At 40.0% G+C, this 27055-nt stretch overlaps 5 protein-coding genes across 8 annotated transcripts; 4 read left to right on the forward strand and 1 right to left on the reverse strand.

Moving 5' to 3' along the window:
- Positions 1 to 2589: 2589 nt before the first annotated feature.
- Positions 2590 to 3345, forward strand: RB195_006047 (uncharacterized protein; the record flags this gene model as incomplete). The annotated part of the gene is made up of 1 exon (XM_064178913.1): positions 2590 to 3345. One exon carries the CDS (start codon positions 2590 to 2592, stop codon positions 3343 to 3345), a length of 756 nt encoding a protein of 251 aa, XP_064035915.1.
- A 64-nt stretch (positions 3346 to 3409) lies between these two features.
- RB195_006048 (uncharacterized protein) lies at positions 3410 to 3865 on the forward strand (the record flags this gene model as incomplete). The annotated part of the gene is made up of 1 exon (XM_064178914.1): positions 3410 to 3865. The coding sequence occupies one exon, from the start codon at positions 3410 to 3412 to the stop codon at positions 3863 to 3865; it is 456 nt and encodes a 151-aa protein (XP_064035916.1).
- Positions 3866 to 3998: 133 nt separating this feature from the next.
- Positions 3999 to 5495, forward strand: RB195_006049 (uncharacterized protein; the record flags this gene model as incomplete). The annotated part of the gene is made up of 1 exon (XM_064178915.1): positions 3999 to 5495. One exon carries the CDS (start codon positions 3999 to 4001, stop codon positions 5493 to 5495), a length of 1497 nt encoding a protein of 498 aa, XP_064035917.1.
- Positions 5496 to 11311: 5816 nt separating this feature from the next.
- On the reverse strand, positions 11312 to 23371 carry RB195_006050 (uncharacterized protein; the record flags this gene model as incomplete). 2 transcript variants are annotated; one of them, XM_064178916.1, is made up of 31 exons in its annotated part: positions 11312 to 11410; positions 12747 to 12902; positions 12970 to 13149; positions 14187 to 14283; positions 14530 to 14657; positions 14747 to 14848; positions 14911 to 15035; positions 15126 to 15224; positions 15311 to 15410; positions 15991 to 16090; positions 16400 to 16500; positions 17956 to 18099; positions 18234 to 18300; positions 19047 to 19103; positions 19159 to 19198; positions 19336 to 19364; positions 19426 to 19463; positions 19526 to 19536; positions 20033 to 20227; positions 20307 to 20422; positions 20751 to 20860; positions 20955 to 21032; positions 21128 to 21406; positions 21529 to 21594; positions 21754 to 21876; positions 21973 to 22035; positions 22155 to 22259; positions 22527 to 22662; positions 22721 to 22797; positions 22874 to 22954; positions 23309 to 23371. In XM_064178916.1, the coding sequence occupies 31 exons, from the start codon at positions 23369 to 23371 to the stop codon at positions 11312 to 11314; spliced, it is 3165 nt and encodes a 1054-aa protein (XP_064035918.1). The 2 variants fall into 2 exon arrangements, with proteins under 2 accessions (XP_064035918.1, XP_013303532.2); XM_013448078.2 differs by lacking the exons at positions 19159 to 19198; positions 19336 to 19364; positions 19426 to 19463 and having other exon boundaries at positions 19482 to 19536.
- A 169-nt stretch (positions 23372 to 23540) lies between these two features.
- RB195_006051 (uncharacterized protein) lies at positions 23541 to 26411 on the forward strand (the record flags this gene model as incomplete). 3 transcript variants are annotated; one of them, XM_064178917.1, is made up of 4 exons in its annotated part: positions 23541 to 23619; positions 23910 to 23994; positions 24062 to 24271; positions 26339 to 26411. In XM_064178917.1, 4 exons carry the CDS (start codon positions 23541 to 23543, stop codon positions 26409 to 26411), a joined length of 447 nt encoding a protein of 148 aa, XP_064035919.1. The 3 variants fall into 3 exon arrangements, with proteins under 3 accessions (XP_064035919.1, XP_064035920.1, XP_013303531.1); XM_064178918.1 differs by lacking the exon at positions 23541 to 23619 and having other exon boundaries at positions 23825 to 23940; XM_013448077.1 differs by lacking the exons at positions 23541 to 23619; positions 23910 to 23994 and having other exon boundaries at positions 24069 to 24271.
- Positions 26412 to 27055: the final 644 nt, after the last annotated feature.

A 27055-nucleotide genomic window follows, 5' to 3' on the forward strand; every position in this document is an offset into this window, starting at 1 on the left:
ACGCCTAAATAGGAAGGTGGCAAAACGACGGACAATTAAGCAATGAATGGCAAAAAGCCAACGATTCACATGAATAAACTATGAAAGCTCCTATAGGAGGCGGGCAAATTGCACACATTGCCCACCGTGAATGTGAAAAACAGCCGACAAATGTGTTCAACGAAGTTCAAACCGCAAGAAAAAAAGTGGAAACTGGATGATTTGGATCTCAACTACGAACAGCTATCCAGAACCCAAATTACTAGAAGGTGGAAAATATAGGAGGGAAAGCAACCTCACGAAACAACACTCTCTCTGTTAACTTATACGAAATACTTCACGCGCACTTTTTCAAATTTTTAGAAAACAAGTCCAGAAATATAAGGGTTAAGCCACCCACATAATCTGGAAACAGTGGAATAAGACGAGAAAATAGTTTTGATCCACTGATACTCAGCCTAAAACAAACGGAAGTAAACAAAAATATTGCTGTTGCAAAAGTTCCAAAAGCTATCAGTCCATAAGACAAAGAACTTATCAGCATCATTCTTGAAATGTTGCCTTTTATCTGTGTACATAAATGATCGAGGGACAAAAATGAATAAATCCATTTATTACTAGAAGCACGTAAGATTCGGACTGAAAGATTCTTTTTTTTCGATTTTTTTCCGAACAACAAATGAACCTAACCTCTGTTGTTACTAATAAAAAGCACTTCTGAGCGGCTGACCATCGCTAGAAGAAGAATGGACAGAGATTGATTGGGGAAGACTCTCTTTTAAGGGGTAAATAGTCCGAGAATTTGTATTTCTTTTTCATTTATACATAGGCACATAATTTGATAATCAAGTCGAGTTCCCTTCTAGAAAGAGAACGATGCAAACTGGGGTGCCGATTTATGGAGTTACTCTTTAATAAAATCTAATACTTGGTTAAAATCTAAAACTAAACAAAAGAAACCTAGCAAAGGGGAATTTTATGTGAGAAACATAGGGAAACATCATTTAGACAGCTTTTCAAATGTTATTGATGAAAGGCGGTGAAAGGTATGAAACGAAATCTTCCACAACATTACATCTCTCAGGATATACATACCTAGATGAAAAAGAGATTAGTTTCCGTTTTTTTTTCTCCATATTATGTTATATGGAGAACGACATGTTGATGCGTTTCCGCCCCGAAAAGGACTGCGTAAGGCCCCTCTGACAATAAGCTTGCCGATTTTTTCTTAACTATCCTGACATAGACAAATGCGTTTTTTTTTTCTTTTTGGTGCACTATCTGTGAATGCGAATAAATAAATAAATAATTATCTGCAAAGATAAGAGAGATATATCGTTGTAACTGGCCAGGAAACTAACAATTTTCCTCCTCATTGTTCCCTGACCACTTACAACAAACAAACAATTAGCAATTGTTAACAATTGTTCTGAAACACCGAGATAATTAGAAGGAATTTAAGTATAAGCAGCAATCAGTGAAATTTACCCCTTATCCACACGTCAAAATAAGGATTTCCTACCGACGGCGAGGTTAAGAAATTTTAGAAACTCGTTATTTTTCCTAGGATGTCCGATATCCACCACCTGATTAAAGGATTACTGGAAAAGAAAAGTATGTGTTCAGTAGCGCAACCAAACAAAAAGATTACAGCTTATTTCATTAATGCTTACGGTGTATATTTCTGAGAAGTTGTTAAGTTGTCGCCTTTGGTACTTTCTGCTTACCCATAGTGAAGAAGTGAACTCCAACAAATTACGGTAGTGAAGGTTCGGTTACAGAAGCAACACCGACTGATATGTATCACGACACTTCTCATCATTCACTTACAACCTACATATTGGGTCAGAAGGGTTTAAACAGTGCAATTTAACATAAATACACACTTATTAATTCTTTGTAAAGCGTATTGGGTTATTGAGCAAAGGTTATCATGAGTCAAACAACATAAATTTAAAAAAATACAAATGTAACAGTGCTATCCCTTATTAAGGCATAAAAACACCTGACAAAAACCCTGATTTAAATTTCAGTGCAGGATTATCTTAACCTCAACCTCAGTCACCCAGAATACGTCAGTTCTTGCAAAATTATCTTCTACAAATGTTCCTAGATATAATTCAACTATTCTGAAAAAGAAGTAAAAGATAACTCCTATTTTCTAAGTAAATAGAAGGAGTAAACAGTGACAGAGTGATAAAGGAAAGCGATGAGAATTGCAGTCACAATTATAGGGAAATCCTCCACAACGGTTTACCGCCTCATAGTGGCGTGGAGGTGACACTGGGCGTCGAACTGCGATGCACAGCGGAGGTTCGTCCTCCGGCAGGGTCTTTCAAGCTGAGAAGGAGTTCGACACATCCGACATTCCGACTTCTCGGAATCGGAAGCCTAGCTAAGAGTAAACCACAGCTAAGATTCACCACCGTCTTGGCAAAATGTCGCAAGGTGGTTCCCTGATCCATATAAGTTGGGCGACGACCTGTGGTAAAAGCTAAGCTCGCCGTGGCATGGCTGCTTAGTTTGGGGAAAAGTCTTCTTGCCACTCCAGCATATTCACTGCCTCAGTACCCTGCACACTGGGCCCTGCCGTCTCAGACGTCGGACGGTATGGCGACAGGTGAGAGGCGATCAAATCTCAGGTTGCTCAGGACGTCATTGATTCTGGACCAAGGCGACACGCGCACGACTCGCCATGGAGACTGTCTCAGACTGTGTATTTACAACGTGAGAACAGTTTCCACAGACGCTGACCTGCATGCCCTTCTCGGAGCTGCAGAGCGTATCAAATTTCACGTGATTGCTCTGCAGGACACCAAGTGCAGAAGGAGCGACGTACGACAGATGAATGACGGTACACTCGTCATTCGTGGAGAGAAGGTTCCGTCGCGAAATGTAGGCGGTGTTGGTTTTGTTGTGCACCCATCTGTCGTCCATCTCGTCGATTCTCACGAGATCCTATCACCTCGTCTGGCCATTCTTCGCCTCCGCCCTCTGCGCCAAAAATCCATCAGTATCATCAACTGCTACTCACCAACATCAGCAGCTGATGAATCCGAATTGGAAGCGTTTTACGAGGAGCTGGAGGAAGCAGTCCGCAACGAGAAGTCCTTCTACAAATTCGTTGTCGGAGACTTCGACGCAAAACTAGGAAAGGCCACAGAAGAGGAATTCAGGATTGGAAGATTTGGACTAGGGGACCGGAATGAAAATGGCAATCGTCTCGCCGGGCTGTTATCCGCCGCTCGCCTCTTTCATGGGAAGATCACCGTCGGTGGACATGGGAATCGCCTAGTGGCACGACTTGTGCGGAGATCGACCACATACTCACCAACCGGAGGTGGTGTCTACTCGACGTCTCAGTAGTACCATCCTTTTGTGGTGGTTCTGATCACATCTCCTTCGTGCGAAAATACGTCTTAGCCACACGATGGAAAAGAGCATCTGCTATCGGCAACGAAGGAGAAAAGAAGTCGTCTACGACGATTGCGTACTCGAGGACTGCTTGTCCCAAGGTGACTGGCACATCGAGGAGGACCCAAACGTGGACTACGCGATGCTGCTCAGAGGATTACGTGCCTGTGCTGAACGTGCCTCGAAGCCCCGCACGACAAACTTGGATCGAATTTCGAAGACCACTAAGGAATTGTTGGAAAGAAGAAGGGTTTTGAGGCTTGATCCGAATGCGTCGCACATTGAGCGGTTAGTAGCAAACACTAGCTGTAGAAAAGCGTTGCAGGAGGATCTTTTGAAGTACAGGCAAAAGAAGATTCTAGAAGCAGCACAAAGAAGAACGAGTCTAAAGAAGTGCCGCAGGGATCTCCGCAAATATAATATTCTGCTAGCAACCTTGCTGAGACGGGACTCGCACGTCTTCTCGTCGTGAGATGGAAATTATTACGGAGAAGTTCTACTCGAACCTTTTCCGTTCATCAACTCCTGTGTCAAGCCTGATTATCCTCATCGGTAAAGCTCCACCACGGATTCTCCCTTAGGAAGTACGAATCGCTATCAAGAGCATGAAGCCTGGCACAGCCCCCGGACCTGATTTTATATCAGCAGACTTTCTTCGGGCTGGTGGCCATCCGCTTCATGTAATCTTAGCAGCGCACATGACATCCTACCTTCAGAAAGAAAGGATCCCAGACCAGTGGAAGACCTCGCGAACCATTCTTATCCATAAGAAAGGTGACCGAGAGGACCTTCGGAACTACCGTCCGATATGCTTGCTGAGCGTATTATACAAAGTATTCACCAAGATCATCCTCACCATATCTAGGACGCTGGATGAAGCCCAGCCTCAAGAACAAGCTGGATTCCGCCAGGGGTTCAGCTGCTTGGACCACATCCAGACCGTGTCGAGGATCATAGAGGTTTGCCGGGAATACCGCCTGCCCCTTGTTCTAACCTTCGTCGACTATGAGAAAGCCCTTGACAGCGTAGAAACGAATGCAATACTGTCAGCGCTGGTCGGCCAAGGTGTGGACGCGTCGTATGTGAGGACATTAGCCAATTGCTACGATCGATGCACGACTAGGATACAGCTTTTCCACCGCCCTCTCACCATACCCATTGGAAAGGGGGTACGACAAGGCGATACTATATCGCCGAAGCTGTTCACAGCTGCATTGCAATGGATAATGAAATCACTATCCTGGGAAGAAAGGGGCATACGTGTTGATGGAAGATTTCTCTCGAACCTTCGTTTCGCGGACGACATCGTTCTCTTTTCGAGCAGTACCAATGAAGCAGAAACGATGCTCAACGAATTGAACGAAGCAGGGAAGAGAATAGGACTACGAATAAACAGAAAGAAGACACAGTTCATGAAGAACGCCCACTGCGAGGACGGAGGAGTACAACTTGAAGGCTCCCAAATCGTGGAAACTCCGTCATACGTATACCCCGGACGTTCAATGAACATGGAAAACGACTTGAAGAAAGAACTAAATAGAAGAATGAGAGCAGCATGGGCAGCATTCGCAGCCGTCAGGGAAGCCACGGACCAACTGACGGACCAAGATCTTCGTGCCCATCTGTTCGACTCGACAGTCCTTCCAGCGCTCTGTTACGCAGCGGAGACGTGGGCAGACACCGCGGCCACGTCTAGGAAGCTACTTACTACCCACAGAGTCCTTGAGAGATGTCTCCTGAAGTTTAACCGGCGCACACAACACCTAGCCGGTCTTCGTAGCTCCGACTTAAGAGGAATGTCCTGTCTTCGCGACCCAGCGGAATATGCATCGAAAGCAAAACATAGATGGGCCGGTCACATCATGAGAAGAATCGACGATAGATGGACTAAAAGAACGCTAGAGTGGATCTCAAGGGACCGAGGGAGGCCGCCAACGAGATGGGGTGACGTGTTCGCTACACGGATGGGCCGGCTGAGAGCTCAGCTGGATACGGCTCAAGGACCTCGTCAACGTCACTCACGAAGCTTGAGAACATCCTGGATGACAATGGCGAGGGAACGAAACGAGTGGAAGAGATGCTGGGGCTCGCACGTCCAGTGAAGACGGGCCATCTAAGTATCTAAGTAAGTAAGTATTATAGGGAAATTGTACTTCGTTGCAATGCATCACTGTGTATATTTCTACCCGAATTTTGTGAGACTCGTTCCTAGGAATATTGTCCGCAACTGCATCGTCAAAAGCTTTTCTTATCACCCAACCTATCCGATTGCACTACTGTGCTGTACTGAAGACAATCACTCGCTCCGAAATTTCGAACCGAGCGGCAACCATCATCGTTGGTGGAAATAGGTACATACAAGATTCTTAACGATGTCATGAGAAATATAGAAATTTTTCCGCTTTTTCTTTCACTCGAACAACACATAATTTCTTTTTTCTAGTACACCAGTGCTGGATGTGAATAAATGAATAAAAATGAAAAATTCCAGACACTAAGGATTTTAGGGAAAGCAAAAATCAAAGGAATAACACATTACAACTGGACGGTTGATTCATAAGTATTATATTTTGATGTCCCAGAAATCATTAAAATTTCATTATCGAAGTTGCTAGGGACTAAGAATAAACTAGAAAGTGTGTTTAATATCTACAGTAACTCCATTGTCTCTAGTTTATTACCTATTTATGCTAAACTGGTAATAAACTGGAAACAATGGAGTTACTGTCTACTAAACTGTAGGTATTAAACACATTTTCTACTTCATCGGGTTAGAGCAATATAAACGCTTACACAATTTAGAAGAATTAAAGAAAAATTCAAGATACTCTTCATAGTTGATGGAAACTTTAAGGCTCGAACTACGGGTGGGTCACGCACCCCAATTTCTGACTTTAGATGCTCAGATAAAAAATGCTAGATGCCAGGCCTACGCACCAGTTTTTTTTTTCTGTAACTGTGGTTAGAAAAGCATAAACAGGACACATTTAGCCTTCTGACCCTTATTTTTCTCTCGGACAAAATCTCACACGTATTTTGTTGGAAATATGCCTCGGAATAAACAGCATACCGAAATTTGCATATTAATCGTGTTGCGCACGGTGTTGTTAACTTTTTTTTCAAAGCAAATAGGAAAATGAACAAAAATCCGAAGTCAATAGAGCAAGTCAGTGTGTACAAAATATCTGCGAAAAAGCTGAAACGAGATCCAATGTCAGTGTTTTTCAACTTACCACATGAAACCGTTTCATATTACTCAAAAAATGTCATAAGCAAATACCAATACATAGCTGAATGAGAACTGCAATGCGCGCCTGAAAGCTCTCCGGAAAAGACGCAAAGTGGTAGCGATTTGACTTTCCCAGTCATTCACAAATAATTGCCGTTGGCCGTTAAAAGGATGAATGCAGCAAACAAGAGACATGCGACATATGAATAGAGTAGCAGCCAAATACATTCGGTAAATGGGGAACGGCATAAAAGTTGAACGTAGGCAGGATTATAGGAAAAATTCTCTAGAATGGCTTGACTCAAAACTTCCCTTCTAACAGGTCTTTTTCCTCAGGGAACGCAACAGATTCACCAAGTGTTGAGAGTTATCTCTAGATTTGAAGCCCTAAAATTTTTCTTGTTCCTGTAAAAAAAGGCAATAAATAATAAAAAGGCGATAAAGGAAAAAGCTTGAGGTGGGTGAATTCATTACATTTTTGCTTGCTTCAGTTACGCTGGGATGTAAATTTTAAAAAAGCACTATTTGCAAAACTAAGAAAAAAAGACAGATAGCGTTGAGAACGTGCCGAAGCTATCATTTTAAAAAAAATCATGCTCGTTGGTTAGGGTGAAAGAATGCTTAAAGGATGCAAGACCTTAATATAAAGCAAAGTTTGACGCAGTGTTATGGAATTTCAATTAAATCGAGGCAAGCAGCAAAATTTTTCCGGCAAAAACTGAAAGCGTGGAATTACTTTAGGTTTTGAACAAATTCGAAAACATCGTTTACTGTTTACAGTTTGTGTTTACCGCAAACAACATGCTCTAGACTGTTTCCTTTTCTCTTATCGGTCAGTCAGGAGCGCTAGAGGCTTCAGTCTGCTTTTCTGCGCAATTCTCTGCAAAGGTAGCAGTGGCGAACTGTAGGAATTGAAGGTGCGTAAAGTATATATAACACTGTATCTCTCGTAGATAGGAATACAAAAAGTTGACTTGTCGGATAAAATGAGGCTTCAAACTCTCCTGATACTTGTGTTCTTCTCTGTTTATTTACCTATTGTGTAAACTTCTGTATTTGTAAGTTACCTTTCGCGTTTTTCCTCTCTTTCTCAGTACTTCTCAGAGCCTACGAAGTACTCCAAAAAACCCAACATCAAACATTTTCGTGGGTGCTACGATTAATAAGGCATTTCACGTGCAGTACTGAGTTGAATCATTTACCTTCGCCATAAAGAGAATAAAAACTCTTTGAGCAGAGGTAATGAGTGCACTCCGTTATCGACAATTCTCACAGGCTCCGACAAGACTATTTCAACGCACTACAGAGATCTAGTTGATAACAAACAGGTTTTGTAGAAGTTTGGATGGTCGTCAGTTTTTCTTTTTCACTTCTCTTGTATGAGAAGAGTTGCACTTGAAACAAATTTGATTTCTTTCTTACAAGCTAGATTTTAGCTCATTTCGGCACAAGCTGCTTTTATTTCCACAAATCATTTGTACAAAACAATCCACCACAGTCGGAGCTGCATCGTGAAAAAAGCTATTGAATAACCAATTAAATATAAGAAATGAGGCAAAATATCACCTACATGTTTCATCAAGAAAAATATTAAGTGTGGATTAAAAATGTTGGAAAAACAATGTTGGATTAAGGTAAGAAATGTATTTAAATAAAGTAAAATAATAAGTGCAATGATATAACAAACATTTTATGACGTCATCACCCATTTCCAAAACCTCGAGTGCAGGCGAATAAACAGTTTTCGTTATGAGAAAGTTCTAACACCTGCGGAGCCACAAAAAGCGTTATAAGAGGTACCTTTTATAAAAAGATTGATGAAAATATTAGCTTTGTCAGAGATAATGAGTTTTCGCGTTCACAATAAAACAACGTTTGCAAAACATGATAGAGTGCAATTTTGACCAGGTATTTTCAGTTTATCGAGAATCGCTGCAAAACCATCACAGAAAGAATAATCCTAAGCAGGGAAGAAAGCTTCGAAAAAAGAGATTCGAAAGCGTAGGAAAGGAATCTTATCGGAGAAATGGAAGAGTAAGGATAAACCGTAGATGGTGGTGAAGCTCTTTTATACGTACATACAAATTCAGATGTACAAGATTCATTGAGCAACGGTGGGGAGACGAGGTATAGGTTGAAATTTTATTCCTAGCATTTTTGCTTGATAGTTCAGAGGCGGAAATGGGATTTGTGGGCACCTGAACACGAGTAAACTGCAGGAACTGATTCGTCACCGCACAAACAACTGCCTGCGTCCCTCTTTTTTTATTGGACGTAAATTTAACGACGCCGCTCGAGCTAAGTACGTCCTTCGGATTACGTAACATCGCTTGCGACATGACAAGAAACGATAAAATAACTGAGTAAACCAAGCATAGGAAATCGTGCACTTCCTGTCACTCAAGAAAAATGGAAAAAGCGCTTGGAATGGTATAATGTTTCAAAAGCATTTGTTGTGTAAACAGTAGGGTAGCTAGAGTTATGACATAGGAAGTAGGAAGAGTCAACGAAAGCAGCAATTACCAAGGCGAGAAAGGGGATTCGTATAATGAAAGCAACAGCATTAATTCAGCGGTGGAGCAGCGAGTGTGACTAATATCATAACATCGCTTGAATAGAAAATTACAGCTGCGTGATATTGAAGCTCGAAATAGCGGCTATAGAATACGGTAATCAAATTTACGAGTTAATAACACTAATCACCTCTGTGAGAGTATTCGTTTAAAGTAAAGAACGTAGAAGAGGACGAAGGATATAAACATTCAGATTCAGAGGAAAGATCAAGGCACTAAGATGATGAGAGTCGCAGAAACGAAACATTTGGGGAAGGATACTATATTAAGATGATACGATATGATAATATGATACAGTATGACAAAAAGAAGTTCGCCAAATACTGAAAATAAAGAAAGACGGAGAAAGACGGACTGGAGGAAAAATACTTTTGAACGTGAGATCATTTTACTAATACTTCTATCAAAGAGTATACATTCATCTTCAACAGAAAATTCGACCGAAACAGCAGTCGTATACGTAAAGTTAGATGTATGAAGTCAAAATATGAACTGGAAAAGTCGCAGCCAGCAGAGAAACGAACAACAAAGAGTGAACAAGAATAAGAATAGGTTAGGAAACGAGAAAAATTCTACAACCTGGCACACACAATTCATGCACGTAGAATCTCTATGCTCTTTGGAAAATGCAAACAGCGTCGTGCATAGGAAACAAGGAGCATGAGTCAAATGAAAGGGCATCGGAAGAATGTCAACGCCTTTCCGCGAAATTTTCGGTCACGTTTCAGTTACGTAAATTCGAAATATTTCTACTGTTCTGACATGAATGCTGGGAAAACGAAAAATTATTAACAATATTGCAATCCATACCTCACTATTAGTATTTCAAGATGCATCATTGCAAAAACCACAGGGATTCAGTCACATTCAATTTGAAAGATGAATTTGAAGTATTATATATCTATGTACAGCCGGAAGTAAATGATCCATTACAGCTGCTTCGATGCAACGATCGATCACAAGAGAACGGTTGCCTGACCCAATAACCAGCACTCCTCGGAGCGCTGTTGGTACCCATTTTAACGCGTAAACGTTTAGGTTCAAGAACATCAGAGAAACCATCGAAACAGTCATTGTCGATTGCGTTATTCAATTAACATCAGCGAGATGAGAAAAATTAATAATAAGAAAAACAACTGGAAATCTGTGAAAACGACAATGTTGACGCGCGGATGGCGTACAATTAACAAAGTAGCGAAACCACACATGTCGAGATGAGATTATCATGAATTACACGAATTCTATCGAAGATTTTGTTCTGATTAAAAGAAATCTAGCCATGAAAGATTTGGTTTGAAAAAACCTGTCCTGCACTTCACAGACAGCCACTAAATAAATAATAGACGTATATGATGATGAAATAAAGCAATATCTAAAACAATAAAAGTACTGACATTAGAACCTGCCAATGTACATCTTTTGTCAATGTCTTGACACTGGTGAATAAATGGCTAACTTACAAAGAACTCTCAAATTCACAACGGAAATACACGAAATGTTGTTACAAGAAAAGTCACCCATATGAAGTCCCGATAACAACAATCGCACCCCAGTATGTTCTAACAGAAACTAAAGTCATAAAATTCCAACGCACCTTTTAAACTCGACCTACGTCGAACGATACTCGAACAACGTCGAGAAACTTCTTCAGCAACCGCCGATCGATCTTCGCTTAAAAAACTTTTTTTAGCGTGTAGTTTCTGTCCAAGTACAAGTCGGATTCCTTGGAAATGATGTAAGTAGAGTGAATCGAAAAAAGACATTTAGAGTAGGAGAACTCGTGTAAGTGAAGCAAGCGAACAACAAAGAATTGACATTTAATGAGCGTGCAAAACACAACAATTCAATATAAGGAGACAAATTAACAGAACAACGAATTAATATTAACAATGCGTACGTTACACGTCAGAATGATTAATGGACTTCGCATTGATCTGAAAAGAACGGGCACTTCGCCCGACAGTTGACATAGCGTGGATGTACAAATAGAATAGACGACATGGATGATGATTGGTATCCTACTTTACTTTCCAGTCAGATGCAAGAAAAGCAAATAATCTTGAAAGAAAGAAGAAAGAAAAATGTATAAATAGCAAGAGATAAATAAAGAGATCGGTTAATCCTTCCACAATTTCAAAAGCGCATCTTCCGAGATTGTCGCTATTAAGTTCTGATTAGGATGGTGTGCTAACCCTAGCACTTGTTTTTCGCTCACCTGAAATACTGAACATTACATGAAAATAAATAGTGAATTAAGTACCTCAGAAAAACGAGAAAAAAAATGTGGAAAGTCAAGTAATATAACAAGGGAATTCAAACCAAAATAGGAAAAATCTCAACAATTTAAAAATTCCACATCAATTACCTCAGCTACTATGCTCGGAATCGCTAAAGGAAATGCATCAAACTGGAGCGTTGTGTAGCAACCCGTTCATAAAATAATCAAGGGTAGGATTTCTTGATGCATTTCGAAAATGTTCGAATCTCCAACCTTGAGTATTTGTTTCCTGAGAGATGCATCCACTGTTTGATATTTTTCAACTATCGATTACCTTTCAAAGCGCAGATGCAAAGAATCGAAAAGTTTTTTTACACCAGCTCAAAGCTACAGAAGTGATAGAGAGGAGCAAATAAAAGTGCAAACAATTCACCCCCATAATTGTCTGTTAATGAGCCCAGGACCATTTTTAATACCTTTTACCATTGCAAAAAAAAAACACTCTAAAAAAGGGTGTTGCATGTGATTTGAGCATGACTTTTCAAACAGAAAAAAATGCCTAAAATAACCACCTTTGACAACATCTAAACTGATATAATCTGCGATTTTCATTCTCGAGAAGTGATGAAACTTGTGCGAATAATTCGTAGTTATGAATTGCAAAGAGACGCTTTCAGAACTAGAGGAATTTCTAAGAAGGAGTTTCCAAGATCTGCTCAAATAAAGAAATTGTTTCAACACTTCGTTCAATGGAAAGTGTTATTACCTAAAATGTAGTTGAAATAGAGAATAACAATCTTTACAGTTTGAGAAAGAAGATATATGAATCGGAAAATATCCATTTTAACATCAAACCACAACTGAATGAAAAGGTACCTACATGAGAAAGGAACTACTCGCCTACAGCTGAATGAAACCTATGTTTTCCATTATGCATCTAGAACTTTTCATTCACTAAATAAAGAACATTGCTTTCTCCATAATTATTGAAGGAAATGTGCGCAAGACACATATATTTCTGATAGTACGAGGTAATAGATTCAAAATCAAACGGAATAGCAGCAAAGTTGTTCTAACAGGCTGCAATCATGAAAGAAAAATCCAGGCAAACATACAAAAAAATGAGCGAAAAAAGCCACAGTTGAGATTCGATAATATGTCATAATTTAGTGGAGGAAGACTTAATCAAGCTCAAAGTCAAACGTATTGGACGGACTCATAAATGAGCTGATAAAAAAACAAGTTATAATTGTTCTATATCAACTTTTTAGTGACTACACGAAACTCTATCTATGATATCTATGATCAACCAAAAAGATATCCTTCAACTTACTGGAAGTGTATTTTCTAGGACACCAGTGAGCAATGGGAAACAGTACAGCACACCGTCCTCAGCAACAGCGTACGCCCATTCACCACGTGGCGAGACTGTACAAGCGATAAACTCTCCTTCACTTCCTCGTTTGCCTGACGTCATAGATCGAACCACCTTTAATCATAATAGATGAAGCAAATATCTTTATAGCTTTGTATTTACCGAAACAAAGATGTAGTACCTGTCCTTGAGGATTAACAATGTATAGGGTGTTCGAACGGTTGCAAACAATCACTTGATCAGTCTTCGGAATAGGCGTGACCGAGTTAACTGGAGTATCTCCGGAGATGCGGAACGTAGTAGCACATTCTGCTGTTTTGAGATTCCAAACACGGAGAGTTCCATCCGCAGAGCAAGATATCTACAAAGATAAGCTCAAAATGGTGAAATATCATCCATTCTTTTCTGGATGAATAATCACAGAACCCGAAGATAGATACTCAACCTCTGCAACGACTAATATAAATGTAAAATTAGGAAGTCCTAAAATCAAAATTTATTCCATACTACTTGCACACAGATTTTACAATAACAGGGGATAACGCTCATGAAACCACGGGTAGTAAAAACAGACAAAACTTCTGCGAAGCAATGCAATAAGGAGGAGACCAAAATTACACTGTCCTTAGTTTTTACTTATATACACACAGCAAGCAGAATGAGCACGGGGCTTTCAAGACGAAAGGGAATTTTCAACGGAACAGGCTTAATAAAACTAGTATAGGGCTGCGCTGCCGCCCTTCCTTACGCCCTCCAAAAAAGAAACAAAAAACGAATCCAGCCATTCTACTACGGGTCCTAGTTGACGTTTAAAAAAGTCGATCTCTATGAAGATCCTATTGATTTGATGAAAAAAATTTCGATCATTTCCAACAAATCTTTCAAATTGAATGGATAATGAAACAAATTTGCACTTTTCAAGACTAAGTCACTCTCAAGTTTTGTACTATGCAAAACAATCTCATTAAACAGAATAGCCTTCAATACTACATGGATTACAATGAATGTCACTTCAACTGACCTCCCAGCATCGATTCTTTGTAGGTGTATAAACTTACGTACACGGCAATACTTCAGTGATTTTATAAATTAAACAGTCTGGTTGAAATATTACGGTAAAAGAGCAAAATTGTCGTTTGAAGATGTAATACTGCGGATAGGGAATTCTCAAATCATACAAATAATTTTGTGGAATAAATAACCAGATGATCAGAAAGATGACTAGAAGGAAACTGAGAGGAGCAAAATACGGAAACGAGAGCAAAAGGGGTCACAGTGATACGGAGACGCAGTTTCGTATTTTTAAAACTCGAAATGAATAAACAGAAGAAGTAACTTGATTTTTGTAAGAAGGGGAAAAGGGTAAAAAAGAATTAAAAAATTCTAGAAAGTACTTACTGCTTGATTTGTTTCCTCAAGATAACGTACGTCTGTCACATATGAGGTATGTCCCCGTAATTCCTTCAAACACTTCCCACTTTTGAGTCCATGGACCCTATAAGACCAAAAAACTTTTTCATAAGTGAAGTAAAACACAAACATTCTAGCTGTATGTTTCCCAGGTATAGGGCTACGAAAGTTTCCAGAAGCCAAAGGCATTTTCTGGACAAAATTTGTCCACTAACGTTCACGATGGTCTTTATCGGAGTGAGAAAGGACTCTCAGTACTTTTCAACCATCCTATGTGATTATAAACATTTTTGCCCTAGCTATTAAAACTGATGAAATCATAAACACTTACTTGATCAAATGATCGTTGCCGCAAGAGAGAACATGAGAGTTATCTTTGCTGAAGCGCACTGCATTAATAGCGGCATTATGAGCTTTCTCGAATCGCCGAAGGCAATCTCCAGTTTGAATACGCCAAACCTACAACGGGAAACAAGAAGATACGGCGCAAAATACCACGCAAAAAAACGTCTACAGAACCTTAAGCAAGCATTCAAAGAAAAACAAACCTTTATACGTCCATCTACACTGCCGGAGACAATCATTTCAGAGTCTCTCGAGAACGATAGCGCAGATACTCCATCATCCATCATCATCAAGTTATCTTGAGCCTATATTATTGATATTGAGTGCGCAATGCCACACAGCAAATGAAGAGTTTTTCCAGAAGTACCTGATACTTGAGATCTTTACGTAGCTTCCCATTCATAAAATTCCATACTTCGATGAACCCGTCCTTGGATCCCGAAACTAGAAACTGACCGTCGGGTGAGAACACTGTTGATAGAGGATAGCTAGCTGCAAATCAAAAGAAGCAATGTCGATCTCCAAAAACAACAGAACCTTTGAAATGGCAGAAAACAGAGCCTTGCAAAATGAAGGACGTACTTGCTCCAAATTTGATATGTCGTGCTAGCTGGGTAGGATATCTCTCATCTTCTTGTTCTCTCATCGCCGCCTTTCCACGGAAAAGATCAATCTGTGTACCTGTGAAAGATAAATAGTTTGTAAAATTCGTTCAAACAACAATTCAAATTATCCATATCCCTTCGACAGAAACCATGAAATTATACCTGGTGGAAGAAGACCTTGATGAAGCTGCCACTTTAAGGACTGTTGCAGTAATGCCAAAAGGCGTGATGGAGGGACAACATTTACCTCGCTTGCTAGAGACTGGAAATGCTAATTAAGAGGGAGTTTAATTGACAAGGTGACAGAAGAAAATAAGCGCAGATATTCGTAGTATATGGCATCGCTTTGGCTATTTGGTAGTCGCATGTATCACGCGGCTACCAAATAGCCAAAACGCGGAAAAATCCTAACAAAAAGTACTATGAAGGGTACAATGACGACAAAGGAGAACGGTTTTGGAAAAACTTGCACGTTCAACTTAAAGGCATCACTCCACGAATCTGAGGTTGTACGGATTTGAGGTGGAGTATTCGTATACGGGATCGTAGATTAATGAGAGAAGGATTGAAGCGATCATTCAATTGGAGCGCGCCAGCCTTCCCGGCCGCTTTTTTACGGCAATTAGGAAGAAATGGACGGAATCGCCCCCTCTCCATACTATGCCGTATACGAATACTCCACCTGAAATCCGTACCACCTCACATTCTTGGGGTGATGCCTTTAACTAAGCGCTATCGAGTTGGATCAAACAGATTTCTTTCAAACAGTATTACATTTCATATAAAAATTGGAAAAATCCTCAAAGCAAGCGACAAAGACATGCAAAAATAATCAAACGTACATTGGCGATTGCCTGTCGGCGTTTCTCTTTACTAATATCTCCGAATACTTCACCAGGATCGAAGTATGGCCGATTGATCAGGTTGTCCAGTCTCGCATACCTTTAGTTTTTTTTTCATTCTCAGAAACAGGAGGAAACTCTCCATCAAAAGAAATTAATTCAGATTCAAGAAGAATTAATTTTATGAAAATTCTTGTTATAAGTACCTCGACGATTAAAAACGTTCAAAAAACGAATACTCTTCTGTTAAAGCGACAAAAAACAAAATGTACATAAAGGCAATAAAACAAAGGCAAGCTCGAGCGAAATATGTTATTATGCTATCTGATTTACTATTTTATATATTATTTCAACCGAAACATCCGAATTTCTCTTCAAAAATACAACAAAGAACAATAAAAAAGTCAACCTTTCTGGATCCATCTGCTTGAGCAGATGCATGGGATCAGTTTGTCTGGCAATAAGACGAGCGGTTGCTAACTCACGCAGTTCGACCAATTCAATAACCATCTGGAATAGTAAGTAAACTATAAGCAAGTCTTTTGAGAAATAACTACTCGAAAGAGACGATAAAGTCAGTGTGGCACCTCTGACCAAGTAAAGATTCAAATAGTATAAAAGAAGTCTCATTCATTGAGGAGAATTCATTGAAAGAGTGAAGTAAGTGTTCTGATATTGAAAGGTACCTCGTAAAAATTCCCATACCTACCATAGCTTTTTTTTGTTTTAAAGCTTACTAGACAAAGCTAAGTAAGAATAGCAAACACAGCAGAAAACGCAAACAAAAGCCTCTGATCAAAAGAAATCCGTTCAAGATATAAAACCAGAAGAAACCTCAAAAAAAGAGGGTAGGGCACACCAGCTCCGAATACTTCACCAGGATCTGGGGTGGTGAGGGTTTCAGGTAGGTTATGCCCATACGGGTTCGTAGATTACGGGGAGGAGGGTGATTCCGTTCATTTCTTCCTAATTGCCGTAAAAAACGGCCCGGAAGATGCGGCGCGTGCACGGGGCTAGCGCGCTCCAATCGAACTCGTTGTAGAAGATAGCGCCCGGAACGCTCGAAGCCGCATCTTCCGTGCCGTTTTTTACAGCAATTAGGAAAAAGTGGACGGAATCGCCCTCCTCCCCATAATCTACGACCCCGTATAGGGATAACCCACCTGAAACCCGCATAACCCGATTCATGAGGTGATGCCTCTAAAGTACTAAGCATACCACCCAGAAGAGCTAATATTTGTCCCAAATGAAGTCGCAAAAAAGGTCTTTGTAAAGTAAACGACCTTTCTGAAAGTCAGATTAGAATTATGAAGACTACTCCAATCTTCTATATTTAAAAGCAGCATATCACGAAATTAACTATGTTTGGGTCTCTGTTGGAAAATATAAAGTTTGGAGGATAGTTGAGGATCAGGAGTGTTAGCATGGCACCGCTCAATCCCGTCGATAGTGCCTGCGCTGCTTGCACTATCGACGAAAACCGATGAGGTCTCCTCAGCGGCATATTAAGGTAAATCCATGGAGGCTGCTGAAGGAACCGGAACGTGTACAAAGGTGGCGCATTCTAACGCAAATCGTAGGAACTAAGGCGGGTCCCAACCCGCGTTTCATAACGATCATGGGGAATTGAGCGGAGACACGCTCATATTCGTAATTTATTATACATCCCGAACTCCATATTTGGTCACGGAGACCCCAACACCGTCAGTTTCGTAATACGCCTTTAACGTAAGTTTCTAAAAGTGAAAAAGCAGTGTCATCAAACAAAAAAAAACTGAAAGAGGAAGCAGAAGAACGAGTGCAAGTGATGAAGTGGCCAAATTGTGAATAAGACAACCTCAAAGAAAAAGTGAAACAATCTGGAGGTCTGGAAGAACATGAAAAAGACCATTAATTCCTTGTGGTTAATTTCAGTTCCAGTGTTCAATCATTCAACTCATCATCATTTAATCATCAAACACTCACCAACTCGTACAAATCGATAAGTTTCTTCGCCGGTAATTTAAGCGGTTGTATAATTTTGAGCACGGTGTCCCAATGTCCATTTGTGATTTCATGTGAAAACGAATCAATGCTATCAACTGTATTAAGGGTGATATTTGTCTCCTCCTAAAACAACATTCATTTAAGTTTAGATATAAACTAAACAAGAGAGAAAACACAAGAACAAAAAATACTAGTAATAAATCGGAAAAAAAGCTCTTCCTTTCAAGAAAAAAAATGTTTCAGATAGCAAAACGTGCCTGAAGAACAGCAAGTGTCCTCATAAGATTGTTTTCTTTCAAATATTGCTCAATTAACCGAACAACACTGAAAAGTACACAAATAAGGTAGAGGATAAAATCTGCAGAAAAAAAAATCCCAATGAAGTAATGATGATGCATTTTAAACAGACAATTTTTTTCAAGCCTTGACAATGACATGATGAAGGTTCCCAATTCTTGAGTTCATTAACTTTTGTAAAGATATTCGCCGTAAATCATCTTTTAAGTAGAAGACAAGCCTATATATAGTAGGGTCAAACCGACATGAAGCGCGTACGCAATTGCGTACGCAACCTCTCTAGAGGCGCTTCGGTGAAGCGTAGAGGCTAGGAGTGTGGTGAAACCCTTGCTGGCACCACACATGGCTGCAGTTTGCGACGGTCCCACCTCGGTCCCAACTGCTGCCTCCATCGTGCCATCCCGAACGCGTACGCAAATGCACCGCAACCACAGTCGTGATTCATGTAGTTTTGACCCGACTATAAGTCGTTCACCCTGATAACCTAAGCCTTGGTAGCATAAGGTGAGAACTTCTCATCTGAAGCAATCCTTCATTCCCGCGTCAGAAAGATAGAGCATGCGGTCTGTGGAGGAACTACTCCTACAAAACTATCATCTCCCTTAACCATAGAGCTTGGTAATTATCTTGTGGCCATCTCAAACTAGACAGCGAAACTAGTCGTGGTCTGGTCGATCACTTTTCTTTAACTCCCATCACGTCCTCTTTCATTCTATATGATGAGGGTGTTACTCTCACCCTCAATGGGATTGTAAAATAAATATCCCACTTACTCAGCTGCTTCGATTTCAATTGAAGTCATATCTGTTATAAACGTTGAGCGTGCTTGTCTAAATTGGGATAAGAAAAAAATTATCAATATCAAAGATAGCCAGAAACTTTTACCTGAATAACCTGTGCGGCGTAACACAACAGACCAAATTATCTAGAAAATTCTCAAAACTTTATTAATCCCACCAAAGCAACGACGAAAACTCAATAAATAGCTGAATCTCACAGTATTTCAACAGATATCTGAGCCTTAACGAAAAGGAACATGAATTCTTGATAACACCCAAATACTAAATGTTGTGATGCATAATTTTTCTTTCCTAAAAAAATATTCACAATCACAGAAATTAATTACTGCACATAAAAACCGCCTATGCATACAATAATAATTGCCGCCTTCTAGAGGCCACGGGATAACTCTCAAATCAACGTCTTACTGTTGCGGTTGCGGAACAGAATAGAACTGCGCAGGCGTAGTTACCGGGCTTGGGCCTGGAAATACATAAGTTCAGCGTTATGAAAAGAAACAGAGTGCAACTTCAACCAGGGTCAACGTGTAGTTAGGACAAGAACCTTCCGAAAAAAAAAAACCCCTATTCGCTTGACACTGCATCAACCTATAAAAGAGCGCTGCCAATATAAACTTTCCAGCATCTCTTGGAAAACGAGAACAGTAGAAAAAAAAAGAACGGCAACCGTCTCTCCTGCGGTTCGAGAAGACACAAGAAATTATTATGTTATATTATGCGAGTCCTAAATAGTTGCCGTTAACTTCAAATTAATCGAGGCAATCAAGCAACAATTGCTTGAATACTAAGCACCTGGATCAACATTCAAACAGTTTGTAAGTTGTGAGATTTGTATAACCGCACCAAGATGGACACCTTTTCAAAACAGAGTAGTGAAAACGAACTCAACAGAATATGCATAACTGGAAACCAAACCGGCAGTCACGATCTATTCAAGACGCCAAATGATTTTATCCTACCGTGATGGTATTGCTGTTGATAAGAATCAGCCGATGTTGTAGGAGGGGGAGCCAGTTGAGTAATTCCAATTGAACTCAAAGAAGGCATCGGAAAGTTGATTGGTGGAGGTGGCGGAAATGCGGCGTTTGTGGCGGTAGAACTTCCTGTTGCAAACATCGAAGGTACGACTGAAGGGATCGCAGAAGGAATCGAGGCTAAACATATGAATATTGAGAAAACAACTTTCCATCATTTATATTCAAAATAAGAAGAAAAGTGGATAACCAAACGTACGCGTGAGATTAGGAGGTTGAGGTGGAGGAAAATAAGCCTGGTTGGATGAAGGTTGGAGAGTGGGTGGAAGGGGCTGCGGAGGTGGTGGCATGGAAGTGAGAACGGATGGAGAGTAGCTGCAACTAGAAACTTTCAAAAAAGGAACCACACTGAAAATCAGAGCTAGTATTTTTCTACTGATTATTTTGCAAATTAGTTCACTACGGCTAATCTATATTAGACCATAATATAGATCTACATTTTGAAAGCAATATTTTCAAAAAACAATGCAAAAAAATAAGCACACCCATTGCTTGTAACCAAGTTCCGGAAAGCAACCGGCAATACAAGTCATTTCTAATATTGCTGCTAATACAATAATGGACAGTAACTACACGGAAGTTTGCTGGATCTGCAGAAAAAAGCTCAGAAAGAGAATTCTTTCAGAAAAAAAAGGAAGAAGACCTCGTCATCGGCATTGAATATGCAGCGGACGTGTAAGGCATTGACGATGAGATTCCAATAGTAGATGTCGCTGTAGAAAACTGTGTAGTGCTTTGTGGTGGTTGATACGTCTAAATAAGACCGGAAAATATAGATAATCTTTCTCATTGAACTGCAAAGAATCTCTAGCTCAACAAATTCATACAAAATGAAACATTTCCCAACCTGGTATTGTTGCTGCTGTTGCTGATGAGCATAGTAATTGTCAGGAACTGATTGTGGCGGCAGAGGAGGATGTTGATACTACAACAAAACATAATACTTTACTGGTATCCTCTAATACAAAATCTGGTATTGCATCAAAACCAAAGCCTTTAAACAATAACATATTGTCCTACATTTTGCTGCGAAGTCTGAGAGCCAAGCGCAGGAGGTGGAGATGGGCTATGTGAAAGATTGTGGCTGTGCCCATCATGGGAGTGAGAATGACCATCAGCGCAACCGTTGGAAGTCTGAGGCTGAATCATTGGAGTCGACGTGGACTGTGGTGTAAAAGTAGACGGTGGAGCAGGTGGAAATGTAGACGGAGGCATGAAGCTGTTCGATTGCGAAATGTTGACAGGAGCAGCAAATTGGCTAGGATCAGGGAAAGAAGATGGCGCAGGTGGTTTGCTCACCTAAAGTATAAAATTAATCGGTTTTGCTTACCCATAAATATCAGCTACTTCATCGAATGAACCTTTAGGGACGCACCTACAACTCAGGAAATAGGAACTAAATTGAAGGAAATCACGAATACCTGGTCAACTTGCGGAATTCCAGTGTTGCCTGGTTGTGGCAATTTAGCAGGTTGAGTGGCAATAATCTGAACAACAAGGATATCTATCTAAGCTACGTACATAGATGTGTTTGCATAAACGTCAAACTTGGAAAAATTTGTGATATACAATAAATAAACAAAGGTAATCAGCGTCAAAGCAAAAAGAAATAAAGAATGCATCAGATAGGGAAAATAGACACATACTGGAGGAGGAACAGCGGACTTTGAGCGATCCACTGATATCGGTATTCGGTGAAGATAGCCATAACCGATATCACATCCCAAACAACCTTCACCTCCCCATGCTGAATTTGGGGTCAAGCTGACCTGAAATACTTTCATCCACAATGGTCATGTGAACTAAAAGAGGATAAGGGTGATTTCCATGTTTTCTTAAGCCCATAAGGATAAAAATCTTCATACCTCCCTTACAACATCAGTCTCAACATTGTAAACATACAGTTTCAAAGGTTTCCCTTCATTTGCCTGGAATCAAATACAATAATTTCAGGAAGTTTGAAAAAATGAAAAATTAGCTATCTTTTTGTCCAGAAAATTATGAATTCTGTGCAGAAAATAAATAGGAGCAGAAATCATACACTTACCTGAACAAGAGCTATAAGGTCATCTGCTTGGTTTAGCACGCTTTCAGCGCCGAGAATATAATCAGAGTTCGATTGCAATCCTGCGATAGATGCAGGAGAATTGGGCTAAAGCAGGAATTTCAAAGTGGAACTCTGACCAACGTGTGATCTAATTACAACGTTGGTGAAAGTTTCTAGGTCTCAAAGTGGTACACATTTCCAGTATTTGAAAAGTTGTCCGAGCAATTAGTTATGGAATATGACACACGAAATTTACGACGAATTTCAGAAACAAGCTTTGGTAACTCCTACATCACAAGATGCCGCTATGAATCCTTCCCGGCATGCTAAAAATCTATCGCAAAAAGGAGTGTATACGAAATAGGTAGTTACCTGCACAGAAACCACGTGCCAGACATGCTGACTAGCACCATCGAAGGAGCAGAAACGAATTGAAACTCCCAGCAAACCTTGTCCTCCCCATAGTTCGGAGGGCACAACGGTTGTTTGACGAACAGTTTGAGTTTTACTGTGAGACAGATGCAGTAGGAAACCAAAAAAATCATTGTAGAAAACTCTAGCCTTACCTATTGTACACCGTCAATTCTATCGGTTTCTCAACGTGTTGCTTAAGAATCTCCTTCATCGTGTCATTATCCTTATCCTGAAGAAAAATAGGATAAAGGAGAAAATGCCTCCATTAGAACATGTGCAGTTTCTCAATTCCTCTTCTTTCTCACCAATCGGATATTCCCAATAGAAACTATAAAGTCGAAGAAAGGCTCCAAACCTGCAGCTTGACCAGGAGAATTGTCTTGCACCTGGAATTTCTATGAAGAGAATTCTTGAGATAGAAAGCTCTTGGAAGTACTTCTAGAAGACGGAAACAGTCGCCTTTCTCTTGCTGGATGCCTATTCATCGGTACACGCTTCAAAAGCTATGTTGCAATTTTTATTTAAAATCACATTTTCTCTTTCTGTGCACTGAGAAATTTTCAAAGAAAAGTCGGTTGAAAGAATAAAACCTGAGAAGTTATAGTTGGATAAACAAGTGAGAAACGAGTGCTCATTGGAAGAGCTACGTATTCATTTCTTTTTTTTTTTTACTCTTTTTGGAAGTGTACAGTACATTCGAAGTACCAAAGCATCTGCTAACTCATGAACAGTACACTAACCCGCAACACATGATATCCTTCAGTACCACCTCCAGGAATGGGCACACTTTCGCTGTTACCCATGTTTCAGTTCAAATACCTAGAAACCATTGAATGAGGCTGACCAAAAACAGTTCAGAGTGGGAATGTTGACCACAGAAGACAGGTCACGTGACATATATCAAGGGAACATATGAAACAACATTTAAAAAGAAAGAGAAAACTTTTTCGAAATAATAAAATCTATTGTGAGATGGTTGTACACCAAGCGACGTGGAAGGGGGCGGTCCACACAGAGTTCGTCTCCGCCCTCAAATACGCAGTCAATGTAGGTGTGTTGCGGGAGCAAATACTCAGCTATCGATGCATTGTCGCCACTTCTTTTGGCTCCCGAGCCTACATTTTCGAAAACGTGCTGGGTGCAAGTAAGCTCGCGCATCCCTGCATTTCTCTATAAATGCTGATTTTTCTGCTTGTATGCGGGATTTGATCTTTGTTTGCCAGTAGTGCAGTCGTTACTGGTCCATATTCAATTCCATGTGTTTTGGAAATTTTACCAATAGAGGCGCAATTAATAATAATCGAATTCTTAGTGTGTTCAGCCTGTATCCCGCTGTTTCAGTTAACTGTTTTGCTGAATCTGTCGAGCACTGGTTAGAATTCTACTTCTCTCTAACCGTAGCAGTCTTCATAACTTTGAGATCTATGTCCACTCAGAGTTTCACTTTTGTATAATGATTTCTTCTGATGCTATTCTATGTCCGCTTTATTCAGGGTTATCATGGCCAAGCGCACCAAGAAGGTCGGAATCGTCGGAAAGTACGGCACCCGTTATGGTGCGTCACTACGTAAGATGGTCAAGAAAATGGAAGTGACCCAGCACTCTCGCTACACATGCGTTTTCTGTGGAAAGGAGGCTATGAAGCGAAAGGCTGTTGGTATCTGGAGCTGCTCGAAGTGCAACAAGACTGTTGCCGGGGGAGCGTAAGTGTTTTGCTTGCTCATTTCCATTCCTTGCTTTTAATTCAGCAAAGGTGGTTTCAAGTGTATAGTAGTTTTTCTTTTTTCTGAGACGTTCTTAACTTTGTGATATCCAAAAAGATTAAAAGAATTTGCAGAAAACAAAGTCTTAGCTCCTGTATCTTCTATCTATCTCTGTAGAATAAAAGAAATCAAGAGATAATCAAGTTTATTTACTTCTTGACAATAGCTTCCTCACTTCTCTGATCAAGTGAGGAAGTGCGTCTCACCGGAGGAATCGCACCATCTTCACTTTTTTCTCTTATTTTATCCACCTTTCAGAGACTTTTTGTTTATTGTGTTTCGGGCTTTCTCTCTTTTTCAAACTATTTCTTTCGATCTACGTGTCGTGTAGGTTTAGAGATTCACTTACCCCTTTTTTGACGGACTCGCTGAGAAGAAGTCTCTTTTCTGGTAAAACTAGGAGTAGACCTTCTCTATTTGTTACATCTTAACATCTGTCGTCATCTATCTTGCCAAACTTCGTAAACCATCACTTTAGTGGAAAATTAGTAGTCGATTATTCGGATGCCGTGATTCCTTCTGTTCCAAATGTTAGGAAGAGTGGCTGATATTCATCTTGAAATTATTGATTTTATCTTGCGCAAACTTTTCATCTTTTCCCCTTCAGTACGGTTGCTACGCTGCTATGAATGCAAAGAAACACGTTACAGTTGAAGAGTTCAAAAAAGTAGCGTCAAATTTCTACAATGATTTCTAGATGGAAACAGAGTTGGAATATATTCGCTACTGTATTGTCTTATTTATACTGTTTTTAGAAAGCCGGCAGTTGTTACTTGAGTATAGTGATTCTACTCTATTCTTAAATGAAGTCATGAGAGAAGCAAGAAATCTAAATAATCTACATCATTTTCGAATCTGCCATAACAATCTGAGGTGTAGCTCCGTATCTAAAGCTTTCCTTTTCGTGTAATGTTGCATAGATGCACATCAATTTAGGATTTTTCTGAGACACGAATGAGGACACTTTTGCTCAGATTTGTGTGAGTATTACGATGGGTTTCATTTTACTACGGATTCACAAGCAGTGGAAACTGCGGCATATTAGCGTGGAGCATTATTGAAGTAGATTTGGGTTGGTGGCGTACATAAGTTCTATTTAGATTTCTTCGTCGTTTCAAAACATCTATATGAGAGTTCTTTTGTCGAAAAAAAAAACTGATACAGCTGCTGAATTAGATGGTCGCTACTCAGTGAGATTTCCTTATCCACAGGCTGAGAGAGCAAACTCCACATTCAGCTGACTCAGCTCAGTAATTTCAAATTTCCTGTAGACGGCTAAATTTCATAACGGACACGGTAACCAGCTCCGTAACAAATACTTTTAATAAATAAATAATAATAAATATTTATTAAACATTTTTCAATAGAATCACTGTTACAAATGTTACTGCTTGTGTTATCGCATGTTTTGGATAGGAATAGAATAGCGGATGTTCTTATCTGTTGTGGTAACCAGGGAATAATGGGTGTTTGAAAGGAATTTGTTGTGTAAAACAGTTGGATTGATGCCAATAGCTGCTTTCGAAGGAAGACTACTCTGAAAGGAAAGTGGAGAGTGATCAAGCAGACGTTTCTGGTGATTTTAGTAGCTTGATATTCTCTGTTCGATTTACCGATACAAACTTACTTAGCTAACCTTTGGAGAATACGAGAAATGTATGCGTATATAATGGTGTCGAAAGAGTGAAATCAAGGTGTTGTACGCATAGATGTTGACGTGGTTGCTGAAATGAAATCATGGTTGGGTCGGCGTGTGGCTTGTTTTAAGCTTCCCCTATACTCCATACTAGATTATGTTTTTCATTTCTGTTAATTGTTGACAACTGCAGCCGCTGCACTTGCGTGCTACCGCCACTTTCCTGTTCTGTTCAATAGAAAGTGTAAGCTGCTTCATGGTAACTAGTTTATAGTAGGGATGATACTCTAATGCTTCCAAAAACAGAAAAAGAATTCGTTGTTGTTTGTGGTTATCTAGTTCTTTTTTTAACTAAGTTGCACCTTGTTCAGGTACGTGTACGGAACTATCACTGCCGCCACAGTACGATCTACCATCCGTCGCCTGCGCGATCTCAAAGAGTAGACTTTTGCGCTACTTCTGGTGATCGCCGTTGTTGACATTATTGTTATTAACGACGAATAAAATTTTCTAAAAATTCATGGAGTTGTGTACACATGTTGTTTCATTATATATCACTTGAAGTACTAAGGATTTTTGGAACGACATTGATAACTTGTTTGTGTCAAAGTTATCAAGGGAGAAATTATCAAGGATGTGGGAAATCTGCGGTCTCGCAGGATTGTCATTGAAAGCTCTTAAAGACTATTCTAGTTTTGCTAGAGCAAAGATCTCTTTTGCATAACTTGTAGTGGTGTATAGTTGGATCAAATCGGCACGAGACTCGGTGCTGTTACGTAAGCCTCTGCGATCGAAACGGCTCCAGGGAGCTAGCGGTTGTTGACATCACAAACTGCAGCAGAGAGTGGTGTTAGAAAGGGTGGGGTGCTCCTGGATTCTGACCGCTACGTTCCGCTGGTCCGTCTCGAGCGCAGCTGATTATGCAATTGCCCTAAGCTTCATGTCGTTATAATCCAACTACATGTTCTTCGTCTTTCGTTCCAAAGAGGATCTTCGAGGATCTGGGCTGATGAATAACAGATTGTGAGGGTTTCTCAAAATCTTCGGTTTTTTAGAGCAATTATAGAATTATAGAGCGCAGTTTCAGT

The sequence above is a fragment of the Necator americanus genome, chromosome I (assembly GCF_031761385.1).
Source record: "Necator americanus strain Aroian chromosome I, whole genome shotgun sequence".
NCBI lineage: Eukaryota > Metazoa > Nematoda > Chromadorea > Rhabditida > Ancylostomatidae > Necator > Necator americanus.